The 18,383-nt window shown below is 37.8% G+C and overlaps 1 protein-coding gene across 2 annotated transcripts in view; it reads left to right on the forward strand.

Moving 5' to 3' along the window:
- The window catches only part of USP34 (ubiquitin specific peptidase 34), a 307,835-nt gene that overhangs the window by 59,039 nt on the left and 230,413 nt on the right, over window positions 1–18,383 (forward strand). For both annotated transcript variants that reach the window (XM_066378190.1, XM_066378191.1), the window contains exons 3-5: window positions 12,538–12,946; window positions 17,288–17,338; window positions 17,485–17,634. In XM_066378190.1, coding sequence (XP_066234287.1) covers window positions 12,538–12,946; window positions 17,288–17,338; window positions 17,485–17,634 — 610 coding nt within the window. The remainder of the gene's footprint in view (window positions 1–12,537; window positions 12,947–17,287; window positions 17,339–17,484; window positions 17,635–18,383) is intronic.

Here is an 18,383-nt window from a genome sequence, read left to right on the forward strand (position 1 = left end):
TAGCTTGGTTGTGAGCATGTCCCCAGAGGGCAGAGCATCAGCCTGAGACAGGTTTGCTGAGTGGATTCTGGTTGTGGTGCATGTGGGAGTCTATCTCCTCTCCATTCACTTGGAAAAAGAAGAAAAAAATTAAAATGGTTTCTTTAGCCCCTTCATTATTGAGAAATATGGATATGATCAAAATTCTAAAAAGTTATTTTGAGAGAGATGAAAAAATTGTTTTGGTAAAGCTAGAGACGTATAATAAATAAACTTAATCCTTTTAAAAAAAATCACTGTTGTGGTAGAGGACATTTTGACCCTTCTGGAAGCCACTTGCTGTTTGTTCCTTTTCCATAACAATTATATATAGTAGATCTATTTAAAAATAATACATATATTGCTTTGGCCAGTTGGCTCAATGGTAGAGCATTGGCCCAGCATGTAGATATCCCGGATTCGATTACCAACCAGGGCACACAGGAGAAGTGCCCATCTGCTTCTGCACCCCCCTCCCCACTTCTCTCTCCTTTTTCCAGGAATGCTTAGGTTGCTGATTCAAAACCCTGGCCTTGTCTGGTCGAGGCACATATGGGAGTTAATGCTTCCTGCTCCTCATCCCCTTCTCCCTCTCCCTCTTCTCTACCTCTCTCTTTCTTTTGCTCTTCTCTCTAAAATGAATAAAATATTTTTAAAAATTTAATAATTCAAACATTCAAATATTTTAAAATTTTTCTTCTGTTTAAATGATACACTTGTAAAAATATTTGAGAAAATGCAGAGAATCACAGTTTAAAAAACATGCCACCATCCAAAGTAAAAACTAACTTGTCAACCTATGTGTGAGTTGTGAAAGGTTTAAATTTTTACAATATGTGATTTTACTACATGTCTTATGGATAATCTGATTTTTCACATACAGTCTATTGTGATTCAGTTTCTCTCTGTCATCAAACATTATCATTTTAAATTGCTACACAGCAATCATATAATGGCTACTCTCTTGTCTATAAGATCAGGAAAGGTATGTCTGTTGGTTTAACAGATTATCATTTCATTTTATTAATACCATGATTAGGAATAGAATGGGAGGAAAATCGAGGGAATGGGGAGAACAGATTATGAGAATAAATTGAAGAATATACATTAGAAAAAGAGCATACAAGAGTCTGGAAGGATGCATGATACCACAAGGAATAATCCTTCATGTTGGAAGTGTTACTAGTTGTTCTTTTAATTTACTTGTTCAAAATTTATTACAGAAAAGGCTTAGGTTTATAAACTGTAAATTTCATATTTCTTAGGCAGTCAAGGCTCTTTGTTGTCTCCTGCTTACCTACTTTTTTTCCCCTTAAGTAAGAAGTGGGGAGGCAGAGAAACATACTCCCGCATGTGCCCCGACCAGGATCCACCCGGCAAGCCCCCTATGGGGCGATGCTTTCCCCATCTGGGGCCATTGCTCCATTGCTTGGCAACCAAGCTATTTTAGTGTCTGAGGCAAGGCCATGGAGCCATCTTCAGTGCCCAGGGCTATATTGCTTGAATCATTTGAGTCAAGGCTTCAGGGGCAGGGGGGATGACTTCCACACACCGGGCTGATGCTCTACCGCTTAGCCAACCAGCCAGGGACACTGGTTTGTTTTTCATTTGATTAATTTTCTAGGCATGGATCACTAATTTTTCCCAAACTCTCTCCAACCATTCTTTTTTTGTTTGTTTGTTTGTTTTTTACAGAGACAGAGTCAGAGAAAGGGATAGATAGGGACAGGCAGACAGGAATGGAGAGAGATGAGAAGCAGCAATCATTAGTTTTTCGTTGTGACACCTTAGTTGTTCATTGATTGCTTTCTCATATGTGCCTTGACTGTGGGTCTTCAGCCGACTGAGTAACCCCTTGTTGGAGCCAGAGACCTTGGGTCCAAGCTGGTGAGCTTTGCTCAAACCAGATGAGCCCGCGCTCAAGTTGCCGACCTCAGGGTCGCGAACCTGGGTCCTCCGCATCCCAGTCCAATGCTCTATCCACAGCGCCACCTCCCAGTCAGGCTCTCCAACCATTCTTAGCTCTGATTTTTACCTTTTTTATACATCATTAAATTATTTTTATTTTCCTCTTTTCCCTCCTCTACCTAGTCTTCTTTGGCCTTTCTTATTTTGAACTGTATGATTTCTCAATAGGGTTACTAAACAGCTATCTTCAGATCATCATGAAATTGCTTTTGCTCTCTGTTGTGTTTGCTTGATCTCTGGTTTCCTGGATTTCATGTTGTGATCTTTATTGGTTTAACTTTGTTTTGTTAGGATGACGTTTTTTAAGACTTTTTTAAAGTCTAAAAATATCTGTTCTACCCTTACTTTTATAGATAACTTGTTGGATATAGAATTCTAGGTGGAAAATTACTTTGTCAGAACTTTGAAAGTATTGCTGCATTGTATTCTTAACTTCCAATACTGCTTTGCAAAAGAACTTGGCTATTTTTATTACTGAGCTCTTTCTTGTCATTATTTCACTTTCCCGAAAAGCTTTTAGGATCTTTGTCCCTCCTTGATTTCAGAAATTTTAGGGAGATATGTGTTTTGGTGGGTTTTTTAGTTATGAAATTAAAAAATATAATTTCCTCACCTTTATAGTTTCTACTTTGTCCTCTTGAAAATATTAGTCAGATATGGTACCTACTTTATTGGTGGTTTACTTTTCTTTCCTGTTACCTTTCTTTGTCTACTTACAAAGAGAGATTTCTTCAGTTTTACCTCCTGAATCTTTTTTTTTTTTTAAAGTGAGTTGCTTAAAAAATTTTTTTTTTGTGACAGGAGACAGAGGGACAGATAGGGACAGACAGACAGGAAGTGAGAGAGATAAGCACCAATTCTTTGTTGCAGCACCTTAGTTCACTGATTGCTTTCTCATATGTGCCTGACTGGGGGGCTCCACCAGAACGAGTGACCCCTTGCTCAAGCCAGCGACCTTGGGCTTCAAGCCAGCAACGTTTCAGTTTAAGCCAGCGACCATGGGGGTCATGTCTGTGATCCCACACTCAAGCCAGTGACCCCGTGCTCAAGCTGGTGAGCCTGCGTTCAAGCCAGATGAGCCCACACTCAAGCTGCGACTTGGGGTTTCGAACCTGGGTCCTCTGCATCCTAGTCTGACACTCTACTGACTGTGCCACCATTTAGTTAGGCCCTTCTGAATCTTATATTGAATTTTACAAAGTGCTATAAGTGCTATAATTTTTTAATTTAAATTTAGGTTTTTTTAAAAGATTTTATTTTTATTTATTGAAAAAGGAGAGAAAGGGAAAGGGGGGAGGAATGGGAAGCATCAACTCAGGTAGTACTAGTTGCTTCTTTTATGTGCTTTGACTGGACAAGCCCAGGGTTTCAAACCGGCAGCCTCAGCATTCCAGGTTGACACTGTGCCACCACAGGTCAGACCACATTTGTTTTTAAATTGTGAATAATGTATATGCAAAAACTATATATTATATATTTGTACACATCAAAGGGCTTTATTTTGTAATTTGAGTCTATTTGTTAATATTCTTTTGTTTTAGCAATCCATTATCTTTTATGAATCTGAGGATATAAATTAAACTCTTTTCACTTTTTTCTTCATGCATTTTATCTACTTCTTTTGAATTTCTTTTTGCAATTTGTCTTAGTCTTTCTTTGGTGATACAGCTTTTTCTGAAAAATCTTACTATCTTTGTCTATTTTTTCATGGTTAAGAGAGGACACCGAAAGATGGGTTAGAAGTTTTGTATGAAGGGGGCATTTCAGATGTTAGCCTATATTGTATGATGGTAAAAATGGTGATTAGGCTTTATTAGTAGGCATAAATGTGCTTTTTTCTTTTTTTTTCTTTAAAGCCAGGGATCCTGTTGGTCAAATAAGTTTTTATTTATTTATTTTTACAGAGACAGAGAGAGTCAGAGAGAGGGACAGATAGGGACAGACGGACAGGAATGGAGAGAGAAGCATCAACCATTAGCTTTTCATTGCGACACCTTAGTTGTTCATTGATTGCTCCCCCATATGTACCTTGACCGTGGGGCTACAGTAGACCGAGTGACCCCTTGCTCGAGCCAGCGACCCTGGGTCCAGGCTGATGAGCTTTGCTAAGTTGGTGATCTCGGGGTCTCAAACCTGGGTCCTCCACATCCCAGTCCGACGCTCTATCCACTGCGCCACCACCTGGTCAGGCAGCTTTTTCTTAGATTGTTCACATTTTCTTTTATATTTTTAAGTGAAAGGAGAGGAGATAGTGAGACAGACTCCTGCATGCAACTCAACCAGGATCCACCTGGTAACCCCTTCTTGGACCAATGCTCCAATCATTCTAGCTATTTTTAGTGCCTAAGGCTGATGCTCGGACCAACAGAGCTATCCTCAGTGCCCAGGGTGGATTCTGGAACCAGTCGAACCACTGGCTGTGGGAGGGGAAGAGGGTGGGGGAGAAACAGATGGTCGTTTCTCCTGTGTGCCCTGACCTGGAATCAAACCTGGGACATCCATACATGGGGCTGACGCTTTATCCACTGAGTCAACAGGCCAGGGCCTGTTCACATTTTCTAAGAGAAATATCTTTTAAGTCTTTGGTCTTGATATATGTTAATCTGTTGGGCAGAAAGGGTACTTGGGGAGGGAGGTTCACCATTCATTCATTTCATATAATTAATTCTCTTGCTACCTTACCTTTGGTGGTGCAGTGGATAAAGCATTGACTTGGAGTGCTGAGGTTGCTGGTTCAAACCTTGGGCTTGCCTGGGCAAGGTACATACGGGCTCTTTTGTCAAAGATAATTTGACCATATTTATATGGTTTTATTTTTGAGCTTTCAGTTCTGTTCCGTTGGTCTGTGTGTCTGTTTTTCTGCCAATATCATGCTGTTTTGATTATTGTAGCTCTGTAGTATAATTTGAAGTCAGGTATTGTAATGCCTCCAGCTTTGTTCTTTTTTCACAGGATTGCTTTGGCTATTCAAGGTTTTTTTATGGTTTCATACAAACCTGCTGATTTATTGTTCCATTTATTTAAAAAGTGATACTGGAATTTTGATGAGAATTGCATTAAATTTAAATTTATATATTGTTTTGGATAATATGGCCATTTTAACTATGTTTATTCTTCCAATCCATGACCATGGAATATTTTTTCCACTTCATTATGTTGTTACTTTATTTTTATTTTATTTTATTTTATTTTTTATATTTTATGACAGAGAGAGAGACAGAGAGGGAAAGATAGGGACAGACAGACAGGAAGGGAGAGAGATGAAAGAATCAGTTCTTCATTGCGGCACCTTAGTTGTTCATTGTTTGCTTTCTCATATGTGCCTTGACCTGGGGGCTACAGCATAGCAAGTGATCCCTTGCTCAAACCAGATGAGCCTGTGCTCAAGCTGGGACCTCGGGATTTTGAACCTGGGTCCTCCGCGTCCCAGTCCGACGCACTATCCACTGTGCAACCACCTGGTCAGGCTTATGTCGTTTTCAATTTTCTTTAATAATTCTGTGTGGTTTTCAGTATTTAGGCCTTTACGTTCTTTGTTAAGTTTATTTTCAGGTATTTAATTATTTTTGTTGCAACTGTACAAGGGATTCTTTTATTTTAGTTCATTTTCTAAAGTTTTATTTTTTGCATATATGAAAGCAATAAACTTCTGTATAGTGATTTTGTATCCTGTGACCTTACTGTATTGATTTCTGTTAGTCTTTCTGTGGAGTCTTTGGGGTTTTCTACATACAGGATCATGTCATTCGCAAAAAATGAAACTTTTACTTCGTTTCTGATCTGAATGCCTTTTATTTTATTCTGTCTGATCACTCTGGTTAGAACTTCCAGCACTGTGATGAATGGGAATGGAGAGGGTAGGCAGCCTTGTCTTGTTCCTGATTTTAGAGGAAAGCTTTCAGGTTTTCACCATTTAGTATGATATTAGCTGATGATTTGTCATATATGGCATTTATTATGTTGATATTTTCCTTCTATACTCATTTTGTTTTAAACATAAAAGGATGTTGTATTTTATAGAATGCCTTCTCTGTGTCTATTGATAGGATCATATGATTTTTGTTCTTTGTTTTGTTGATATGGTATATAACAATCGATCTATGTATGTTGAACCATCCCTGTGCTCCTGGAATGAATCCTACTTGATCATGATGTATTTTTTTAATGTGTTGTTGTATTTGATTTGCTAATATTTTGTTTAGGATTTTTGCATCTGTATTCATTTGAAATACTATTGGTCTATAGCAGGGGTCCCCAAACTACGGCCCGCGGGCCACATGCGGCCCCCTGAGGCCATTTATCCGGCCCCCGCTGCACCTCCGATAGGAGCACCTCTTTCATTGGTGGTCAGTGAGAGGAGCACAGGATCCATCCTCATCCTGTGTTCCTGGAGTACTGTATGTGGCGGCGCCACAAAGCGCAGCATGGCTCACGTACAGTACTATTTCCGGTGACGTGGGATGCACGCATCACGGCTCCGGAAGTGCATCATATCACCTGTTACGGCTAGCAGTGACAAATATGGAACCGGACATTGACCATCTCATTAGCCAAAAGCAGGCCCATAGTTCCCATTGAAATACTGCTCAGTTTGTTGATTTAAATTTACTTGTTCTTTATTTTAAATATTGTATTTGTTTCCATTTTTTTTTTACTTTAAAATATGTGCAGTGTGCGTAGGGATTTGTTCATAGTTTTTTTTATAGTCCGGCCCTCCAATGGTCTGAGGGACAGTGAACTGGCCCCCTGTGTAAAAAGTTTGGGGACCCCTGGTCTATAGTTTTCTTTTTTTGTAATGTTCTTGCCAGGTTTTGGTATGAGGGTTATGTTTGCCCCATAAAATGTGTTAGGGAGTATTGCTTCTTCTATTTTTTGGAAGACTTTGAGAAGAATCAGAAACATCTCTTATATGAATGTTTGGTAGAATTCACTAGTGTTGCCATCTGGCCCTGGACTTTTATTTTTGATAGTAGTTTCTATTTCCTCCCTGCTTATGGGTCTATTTAGGCTTTCCATTTTTTCGTAACTCGGTCTACGAAGATTGTATAGTTTTAAGAATTTATCCATTTCTTTTAAATTGTTAAATTTAGTGCCAGATAATTTTTCAGAGTATTCTACAATGATCTTTTGTATCTCTGGTATCCGTGGTAATTTCTCCTCTTTCATTTCGGATTGTATTTATATGAGTTCTTTCTCTTTTTTCCTTAGTGAGTCTAGCTAGCTGTTTATCAATTTTATTGATCTTTTCAAAGAACCAGCTCTTTGTTGTATTTTTTCTACAGTATTTCTATTCTCTGTTTCATTTATTTCTGCTCTAATTTTTACTATTTCCTCTCTTCTGCTGGTTTTGGGTTGCCTTTGTTCTTCTTTGTCTATTTCCTTAAGATACTATGTTAAGCTGTTTATTTGTGATCTGTCTTGTTTCTTGATATAAGCCTGTAATGATATAAACTTTTCTCTTATTACTGGTTTTGCTGCATCCCAGAAATTTTGATTTGTCATATTGTCATTTTCATTAGTCTGTATACATCTTTTGATTTCTGCTTTTTTTTTTAAATGAATTTTTTTTGTGTGTGACAGAGACAGAGTGGGACATTTAGGGAAAGAGGAACGGAGAGAGATGAGAATCATCAATTCTTCGTTGCGGCACCTTAGTTGTTCATTCATTGCTTTCTCATATGTGCCTTTACTGGGGGGCTACAGCAGAGCAAGTGACCCCTTGCTCAAGCCAGCAACCTTGGGCTCAAGCCAGAGATCATGGAGTCATGTTTATGATCCACACTCAAGCAGGATGAGCCTGTGCTCAAGCTGGCGACCTCGGGTTGCAAACCTGGGTCCCCTGCATCCCAGTCTGACACTCTATCCACTGTGCCACCACCTGGTCATCAGGCTGATCTCTGCTTTTATTTCTTCTTTGACTCAGTCATTTTTTAGAAGTATCTTGTTTGGTTTCCACATTTTAATGAGTTTCTTTACTTCTTTTTTGCAATTAAATTCTAATTTTAAAGCCTTATAGTAAGAAAATATATTTGGTATAATTTCAGTCTTTCTGAATTTGTTAATATTAGTTTTGTGACATAACATTTGGTTTATTCTTTTGTGTGTGTGTGTGACAGAGACAGAGAGAGGGACAGATAAGGACAGACAGGGACAGACAGGAAGGGTGAGAGACGAGAAGCATCGATTCTTTGTTGAGGCACCTTAGTTGTTCATTGATTGCTTTCTCATATGGGCCTTGACTGGGGTGCTACAACAGACCAAGTGACCCCTTGCTCAAGCCAGATGAGCCCACGCTGAAGCCAGCAAGCTTGGTATTTTGAACCTGGGTCCTCCACGTCCCAGTCCAACACTATCCACTGCACCAACGCCTGGTCAGGCCATTTATTCTTGAGGATGTTTCATGTACACTGGAGAAAAATGTGTAGTCTGAAGTCCTGGGATTAAATGCCCTGTAAATGTCTTTTATGTCCATTTGTGTCATTTAAAGCCAATATTTCTTTATTGATTTTCTGTTTGGATGATTGGTTTAGAGCTGTCAATGGTGTATTGAGATCTCCAAGTATAAATATGTTTTTGTCTTTAGATCAGTTAGTGTTTTATATTGCTCCCTGATTCCAGTGCTTATATATTTAAGAAGTATTATGTCTTCTTGATACAATGTCCTCTTTATCATTATGAAATGACCATCTTTGTCACTGGTTATTTTTATTGTCTTGAAGTCAGCATTGTCAGATATGAGTATGGCTACACCTGCTTTTCTTTGGATATTATTTGCTTGGAGAATTGTTTTCCAACTTTTCACTTTGAGCCTACTTTTGTCCTTGCAGCTTATATATGTCTCTTGAAGGCAGCATATCATTGGGTTTTGCTTTTTGATCCAAACTGCTACTCTGTCTCTTTATTGGTGAGTTCAGTTCATTTACATTTAGAGTAATTATTGACTCTATAGCCATTTTTTAAATTTTTAAAAAAAATTTAAATTTTTGTATTTTTGTGAAGTGAAAAGCTGGGAGGCAGAGACAGACTCCCGCATGTGCCCAACTGGGATCCACCTGGCATGCCTACTAGGGGGCGATGCTCTGCCCATCTGGGGCATTGCTCCATTGCAACTGGAGCCATTCTAGTGCCTGAGGCAGAGGCCATGGAGCCATCCTCAGTGCCCAGGCCAGCTTTGCTCCAATGAAGCCTTGGCTTCAGAGGGGAAGAGAGAGACAGAGAGAAAGGAGAGGGGGAGGGGTAGAGAAGCAGATGGGCACTTCTCCTCTGTGCCCTCACCAAGAATTGAACCTGGGACTTCCACATGCTGGGCTGATGCTCTACCACTGAGCAAACTGGCCAGGGCCTATAGCCATTTTATGTATTTATTTCTGATTGGTCTACGTCTTGTTTGGTTTTTCTCTTTTTGTTTTTCTGTCAGTTTTTGTTTGGTGGCGTTCTATACATTATCCTCGTTTCTTTTTTTTTTTTTTACAGAGTCGGAGGGATAGATAGGGATAGACAGACAGGAACGGAGGAGAGATGAGAAGCATCAATCATCAGTTTTTCGTTGAGACACCTTAGTAGTTCATTGATTGCTTTCTCATATGTGCCTTGACCAGGGGGCTACAGCAGACCGAGTAACCCCTTGCTCAAGCCAGTGACTTTTGGGTCCAAGCTGGTGAGCTTTTTGCTCAAACCAGATGAGCCCGTGCTCAAGCTGGCGACCTTGGGGTCTTGAACCTGGGTCCTCTGCATCCCAGTCCAATGCTCTATCCACTGTACCATTGCCTGGTCAGGCTCTTTTTTTTTTTTTTTTTTTTTTTAAGGTACATGTTTTAGCCTGACCTGTGGTGGCGCAGTGGATGAAAGCGTCGACCTGGAATGCTGAGGTTGCCGGTTTGAAGCCCTGGGCTTGCTCGGTCAAGGCACATATGAGAGGCAACTACTACAAGTTGATGTTTCTCTCTCCTTCCCACTGCTTTCTCTCTCTCTCTCCTCTCTCTAAAATCAATAAATAAATTAAAAGATACATGTTTTAGTTGCATTTTTGTGGGCAATCACCTTTAGGTTATTTATTTATTTATTTAAAGATAGTTTCATGGTACATTTTAAAAAAAATTTATTCATTTTTAGAGAGGAGAGAGAATGAGAGAGAGAAGAGAGAGAAAGTGGGGGAGGATCAGGAAGCATTAACTTCCATATCTGCCTTGACCTGGCAAGTGCAGGGTTCCGAACGGTTGATGCTTTATCCCCTGTGCCACCACAGGTCAGGTACCTTTAGGTTATTAAAAGGAAAATTGTTATATTTATAAGAGTTCATTATCATATGAGTGCTTCTGCACTTCATCCTCCTTTGTTACTGCCGGTCTTTATCTTCTCCCCTTTTATGTTATTGTAGTCACCAGTTATCCTTGTTTTTATTGTGATCTTGTTGGAGCTTTTACGTGTAGGTTTTTTGGTGTTTTTTTTTTTTGTTCTTTATATCTGGTCAGATAACCCCCTTTATTTAGTATTTCCTGTAGTGATAAATTCTGTCAGCTTCTGTTTGTCTGTAAAAATTTTTATTTTGCCTTCATATTTGAAGGATAGCTTTGATGGAAATAGTATTCTTGGCTGGTAATTTCTGTCTTAGTAATTTGAATGTTTGAGTCCACTCTCTTCTGGCTTGTAGAGTTTCTTCTAAGATATATGATGATAACCTAATGGGCTTTCCCTTATATGTTATATTCTTCTTTCTCCTAGCTGCCTTGAGGATTCTTTCTTTGTTACTGATTTTTGACAATTTCATTATGATATCCCTTGGAATAGGTCTGTTTGGGTTGAGGTAACTCAGTGTTCTTGTTTGCTTTTTGGATTTGAGGCTGTCCACAGGCTTGGTAAGTTCTCATCAATGATTTGTTTAAATAGGTTTTCCATTTCCTTTTTCCTGTACTTCTTCTGATATACTTATTATACTTATAGTGCACTTTCTGATGGAGTCAGACAGTTCTTGTAGAGTGCTCTGAGTTTTGTTTTGTTTTTAACTCGTGAGTCTCTCTCTTCTCTCTGTAGTATCTTTAATTGGCCTTTCTTCAATGTCACTGATTCTCTCCTCTATCTAGCCTGCCTGTTCTATTAGTTAAACTTGTTACCTCATTTTTCAGTTCATGTATTGAGTTCTTCATCTCTGTTTGGTTCTTTTTTAAAGTTTCAATCTCCTTGAAGTATTTTTTTTGTTCATTAATTTGTGTTTTGAGCTTATTAAATTGCCTATTAGTGTTTTCTTGCATCTCATTGAGTTCTTTTAGAACTTCAATTTTGAATTCTCTGTCATTTAACTCCAAGGTTTCCATGTAATCGAGTTTTTTTCTGGAGATTTTTCATTATCTATCTGAACTATGTATTATATTTCTATGATGTATGATTTCTTCTTCCTTGATGGCGTTTGAGAGTGGTATTGTTAAGAACCCTAACAAGAAGCAATTTTTTTTCCAATAGCTGTTGCTATACTACAAGTTTTGGTTCTGAAATTCTTGGGCAGACTTCCGCTGTCCTAGTGATGTAGGCAGGGCTGCAATCGTCTTGGTGGGTGGGGTGTATTGTGGGGCTGCTTTGTGGCTGGCTTTATGGCTTTTGGCAGTGGCAGTTTCCAGTTTCCTGCCATTCTTCCCCAGTCTCAGCAGACCAGGGGGATCATATGCAGAGCACTTTTCACCTCTCAAGGGAGAGAGTAGCCTCAGAGAGTCAGTTGTGGGGTACCATCACCTCCCCTCTTCATACTGCTTAGAGAGGGAGATGGGACCTGGGAGGCTGGGGCTGTGCACTTTGTTTTCCCTGACACTGCACATAGCATGGCCAGCTGATAGAGTGCCGGCTGTGGACAGTGTGCAGCTCTGTGTGGGCTGATCTTTGTGGGTTAAGCACCCAACGATGGAGCTCGCGCCTTGTTGGGAGAGCTGGGCACTTTGGGCTCAGCGTGCACTGGTGGAGGGAGCACCGCAAGCTGAGCACCGCCCGCACAGGTTGATAGCAAGCCAAGCAATGTGGGCAGTCCTCAGTAACCCTGTGTCTGATTGTGCTGGCCTTAGTTCCGCTCCTTCCCCTCTCACCCCAGCCTCTCTGCCTCTTTTGGCTCAGACTAAAACTCTCTTCCTGAGACTAACAAGGAGAGAGAAAAATTCAGTCCTCTGCTTTCTCTCCTCTCCAGAGCCGACTGCGGATGTTTTATCTTTTACCCCCCTTTTCACCCCGTCGCACCTTCAGTCCATTTCTTGCGCAGATCTTTCAGGCATGCGTGTGAGCCCAGCTCAGGGTTTCTTTGCTGTATTATAGTTCAACTTGTTGAAATTTTAAGGGGAGAGATCAGAAATGTCTCTCATGCCATCATTTCTCTGATGTCACCTCATATAAAAAGTACTAGTTTTTTTGTGATGCTATCTGTATAAGTGATTATGATGTTACTTCATCAGGAAAGAGGAAATAAAAACTGGCGAAAATGTATTTTAGCATTTGCTTTTTTTTTTTTATATTACTTGTTAGATATAATTGTTACTTCTCTAGGAAGTATTAATTAATTTTTTTTTTCTTTTATAGGCAATGTCTATGCTGCTTCAAGGAATATAAGCATTTGGAGATTTTTAACCAAGTAGTGTGTGCTCTTATTAACTTAGTGATTGCCCAAGTTCAAGTGCTCCGGGACCAGCTTTGTAAACATTGTACTGCTATTAACGTAGATTCCACGTGGCAAGATGAGTGTAATCAAGTAGAAGAACCACTGAATATAGAAAGAGAGTGTAATGAAGGAACTACAGAAAGACAAAAATCAGTAGAAAAAAAATCGAACTCTACAAGAATCTGTAATCTGACTGAGGAGAGTTCTGATCCTTTTAGTTTATGGAGTACAGATGAGAAGGAAAAACTCTTATTATGTGTGGCAAAAATTTTTCAAATTCAGTTTCCCTTATATACTGCTTACAAGCATAATACTCATCCTACTATAGAGGTATGTAAAATAGGTATTATGAATTTTAAGTATTACCAAGTCATAGTTGGTAGTTTCTCACTTTTGAGTAAATATAGACAGTTTCTATTGATGGAAAAATTTGTAAAAATCCTTTTTTCTCTAGCCTCTTCTTGTAGTAGCTTATGTTGAACATTTACTCAGCATAGTTCTATTAAGGAAGAATTTATAAATTGAATTCATAAAAATTGAACTGTTTGTCAGTGACCTCAACATTTTGTTAATGTAGATCTATGCCCTACTTATTGTTATTTCAAACAGTAATGACTGACGAAAAAGAAGCATGTAGACTTTTGAATTTCATTCTTAGAGACATGGGTAACAGAATTTGGAATTTTGTCAAAATACTTAAATTATTTGTAACTACTAGATTAAATATTATTTCTTTTTGTAAGTCAAGGTGCTTGACTCATTCTATTAGTAATATTTTTTACAAGCCTTTCTAAGACCTTAGTAACCCACCTTAAGTTTATTTAGCCTAACAAATAATCTGTAACTACTAGTTTTTTTTACTATTAATTCAAATAAGAGTATCTTTTTTTGTCAGTCAAGGTATTTAACTCATTCTATTAGTAATATTTTTTTGTATTAATATATCCATTACCACTAGTGAATAATATGGGAACCTGGAGCCTCTCCTCCCTTCGTTTCTCTCCAGTTTTTCTTTCTCTTCAGTTGCAGTTGATAATATTTTTAAAGATGTAGTAATTAGAAATAGTAATATTCAGATTACAAGTTCTTTTGGGGGGAGGGGCAGTTGCAAACTTTAACTAATCCAGAATAATTATATGTAATTCTGTGAAATAAAGTATAAAGTATTGTCTTAGTGATTTCTAAGTAGAGTGAAAAAGAGTATAAAAACTGTAGGAAGAAATCGCTGCATTTCTGTTAAATTCACCCTTTTTTAAACTAAAAAAGTTAAGTATTTTTAATTTGTCCTTTTTTAAAGTATACAATTTAGTATTGCCAAATTTATACAACTATTACTATATTCTAATTCCAACACTATTAACTCTTTTTTTTTTTTTTTAACGGGACAGAGAGAGAGTCAGAGAGAGGGATAGACAGGGACAGACAGACAGGAATGGAGAGATGAGAAGCATCAAGTCATTAATTTTTCGTTGCGCGTTGCAACACCTTAGTTGTTCATTGATTGCTTTCTCATACATGCCTTGACCGTGGGCCTTTAGCAGACCGAGTAATCCCTTGCTTGAGCCAAGCGACCTTGGGCTCAAACAGGTGAGCTTTTGCTCAAACCAGATGAGCCCGCGCTCAAGCTGGCAACCTCGGGGTCTCGAACCTGGGTCTTCCACATCCCAGTCTGATGCTCTATCCAGTGTGCCACCACCTGGTCAGGCTATTGACTGCTTTTTTTTTTTTTTTTTTTTTACAGAGACTGAGAGAAAGAGGGATAGGCAGGGACAGACAGACAGGAACGGAGAGATGAGAAGCATCAATCATTAGTTTTTTGTTGCACGTTGCAACTTCTTAGTTGTTTATTGATTGCTTTCTCATATGTGCCTTGACTGCGGGCTTTCAGCAGACCGAGTAACCCCTTGCTGGAGCCAGCGACCCTGGGTCCAAGCTGGTGAGCTTTTGCTCAAGCCAGATGAGCCCGCGCTCAAGCTGGCGTCCTCGGGGTCTCGAACCTGGGTCCTTCCACATCCCAGTCCAACGCTCTATCCACTGTGCTACCACCTGGTCAGGCTATTGACTGCTTTTTAAGTAAAAATTTTATTCCTAATCTACAGGTCTTTAATTCTTGATTGTTTTATCATGGAGTAGCTTTTTCTTAATTAAATAAAGAAGTTCTTTCTAGTTATTTATTTGTTTTTTCTTTTAAAGAAATAGGCAAATGCCTGTTTATTTATAGAAATACAGTGGCATCATCTTATTCACTAAATACTAGGTATTGGTATTGAGGAAAAAACAAAAACTTAATTCCTGATAGGTTTCATTTTTTATTTATTTTTTATTTATTTTTTACAGAGACAGAGAGATAGATAGGGGAAGACAGACAGGAATGGAGAGAGATAAGAAGAATCAATCATCAGTTTTTCATTGTGGCACTTTAGTTGTTCATTGATTGCTTTCTCATATGTGCCTTGACCAGGGGGCTATAGCAGACAGAGTAACCCCTTGCTCGAGCCAGCAACCTTGGGTCCAAGCTGGTGAGCTTTGCTCAAACCAGATGAGCCCATGCTCAAGCAGGCAACCTCAGTGTCTTGAACCTGGGTCCTCCGCATCCCAGTCTGACACTCTGTCCACTGCACCACCACCTGGTCAGGCTTGATAGGTTTCTTAAGGCCTTTTAAGAGATTATCTAAATTTAGAATTTTTGAAAGAAAAGAGGTTGATTTCAGCTTTTAGTGAGACTTCCTAGTGTTGTTACCTATAAATATATGCTAACACTATATACTAGTAAAATATTACAATAACACCATAGGGTTTTGTCTTCATGTATCCAGAATAGAAATATAAAATGATTAAAACAGTTCTTCTGAGTAGCCAAAAATAGTAATCAAATCCATGAGTAACATTTTGCACATCAGTCCTGTTAAGATTTTCTAGCTGTGTCCATGTTTGGCACTAGGAGTCTTGACTCTAATCTAATATTTCCAGCTTGGTTCGCATGGTTCATGAATCTTTTTAATAATAACACAGGAGTTCTTATATTCTTGACTTTTTAAAGGTGGTTTGTTGAGAATAAGTTAAAGCTTTAGCTGTGGCTGTGGTAGTAAAGAGTGTTGGGAATATAGTCAGGAGATTTACTGCACGTTGACAAGTGTTTTGAGCTCTCCTAGGACAGTTTTTGATTATTTTAAATTTTCAGAGTTTGATGTGATGCTCTCAGCTATTTTGAAACCGTTTCAGCAGGGCAACTTAAATACATAAAACAGGTAATAGCAACAAATGAATGGGTTTCTTTGGCAGCTAATGTTTTTCAGATGAGAACATCTCACTTTCTCTTTAGAAAGGTAACATTTTCTGAATGACCAAGAAATATAGAATATAAAAAATAACAGACTTGAAAAAGCTTGAAATACCCTAGCCGGTTGCCTCAATGAATAGAGCATCAGCCCTGCATGCAGATGTTCCACATTTGATTCCCAGTCAGGGCACATATGAGAAGCAACCATCTGCTTCTCTACCCCACATGTTTTTCTTCCCCTCTCGCAGCCAGTGAATGACTTTATTGGTTTAAGTGTTGCCCTCAGTGTGAAGGATAGTTCAATTGGTCCGAGCATAGGCTTTTGGTACCGAGGATAGCTCGGTTGATTTGACCATCGGCCACACACTGGTTTGCTGGGTGGATCCTGGTAGTGATGCATGTGGTAGTAGTCTCTTACTATCTCCCATCCTCTCACTGAAAAAAAAAAAGGCATGAATCTCTCCTCTTTCTCCATCCTGTCCAAAAATAAAAAATCATTGTTATGAAATTAAGTTAGATATTTCTAGATGATTATAAAATTATGTCATATTAATAAATTTATTTTTAACAAATGTACCGTAATGCAAGATGTTATCTATGTATTATCTGTACATATGGATCCACTTTTTTTAAACAGATATTTAAATGTATAATTTAATCATTTTAGTAAATGTAGAGAATTGTGCATCCATTACCACATAGCAGTTATGGAATATTTTCATCATCCCCAAAAGATTGCTCATGCCATTTCACCTGTATTATTTTTAAAGAAGGCTTAAAATTCTGAATGATTACACCATTTATTTAGCTATCTATCCTATTGATATTTGTTTCTAATTTTGTGATGTTATGAATAATTTCAGTCAGCCTCATTATACATACATTTTCCAAAAACTCTTTTATTAGTTGTTTAGGATAAATAACCAGAAGATGAACTGCTGGGTCAAAGGGAATGTACATTTTAAATGCTGATGGATTTTGCTAAATGCCCTCCAAAAGGGCCATACCAGCTTATACTCTCACCAGCAATGGGTGAGTGTGCATTTAGGTAGTTTAAATTTTATGTATAGAAACATATTGTGAAACTTCTGAGTATACCTCTAGAGAATTCCTAGTATTTTTATAAAAATTACTCCAATTCTTTAAGGAAACATTTTATTTAAAAAGGCAAAATAATATGTATGTAATACATAAGTTTAGAGAGATTTCTTTGGAGAAGAGTTAACATATACTTCAGAACTGATTCATATTAGCTTCAGTTAGGAATAGCACATTTCATGATGAGAAGCAATTGCAAAATCTATTTTTATAAAATCAGTAGAAAATTGTATTTTTTAAAGGTTGTCATTAAGTAATCTGAACTTATTGTGTTTACCTTGTTTTTTACTCAGGATATATCAACCCAAGAAAGCAACATATTAGGGGCATTCTGTGATATGAATGTAAGTATTTGCCTTTTTTCGTTGTCAACTTCGAGCAAAATTTTGTTTTCATGGTTCATATATATCTTTTAAGTTTCTTTTTATGTCTGATCAGTATCTTAAAAAGTATTTCTGATTATGTTTTAAAATAATTTTTTCCCCCTCAGGATGTAGAAGTACCATTGCATTTGCTTCGTTATGTATGTTTGTTTTGTGGGAAAAATGGCCTTTCTCTCATGAAGGATTGCTTTGAATATGGAACTCCTGAAACTTTGCCATTTCTTATAGCACATGCATTTATTACAGTTGTATCTAATGTAAGTATTTTTTGGAATTTGTTTCAATCTTGAGAACAATGCCTAGTATTTTAATAACATGAATTTTATATACAGAAAAGGCAGGTTTGGTGATTTGCATGTACAATAATATTTTTTCTGGATTATATTTTGAAAAAATTGAGTACAGAATCCTCTTTAAAGCCTTTATAATAAAATTGAATTTCTATAAATTAGTGAATTTAAGTTGAATAAGTAAATTTAGCCATTTACCTCTTGTCTGAAATTTAAGATAGGTAGCTATGCACAAAAGTTTATTTTAAATTTCTTTGCCTGAGTTTTTTTTTTTTACTGGAAAAAAATTTTTTTTCCACTGGAAAAGTTTTGACTTATTAGAATTTTGTTTACTTAAATGATGGTTAGTCTGTGGTACTACTGTGGTGTACTTGACTTTTCTCTATATTTCAAGTAAAGACCTAACATTTTATTTGCCTTTATAAAGATAATTCTTTTATAAGTTGTGAATGTCAGTTACTGTCAAGCACAATAAGTATGGAAGCAGAGATAAATACTTTTTACTGCCAGTATATTAAAATTCAGCCCTTAAGAACCTGCTATTCTGATCATCATTTTAAAAAATGGTATAGGATAATCTTACATCTAACTTTACCAAAGCCTGAATTCTTGTGTTAATTGAATTATGTTGTTTTTGTTTGTTTGTTTTTTGAGACAGAGAGAGGGACAGATAGGGACAAACAGACAGGAAGGGGGGAGAGAGATGAGAAGCATCA

This window comes from Saccopteryx leptura, chromosome 3, assembly GCF_036850995.1.
Source record: "Saccopteryx leptura isolate mSacLep1 chromosome 3, mSacLep1_pri_phased_curated, whole genome shotgun sequence".
Lineage (NCBI taxonomy): Eukaryota > Metazoa > Chordata > Mammalia > Chiroptera > Emballonuridae > Saccopteryx > Saccopteryx leptura.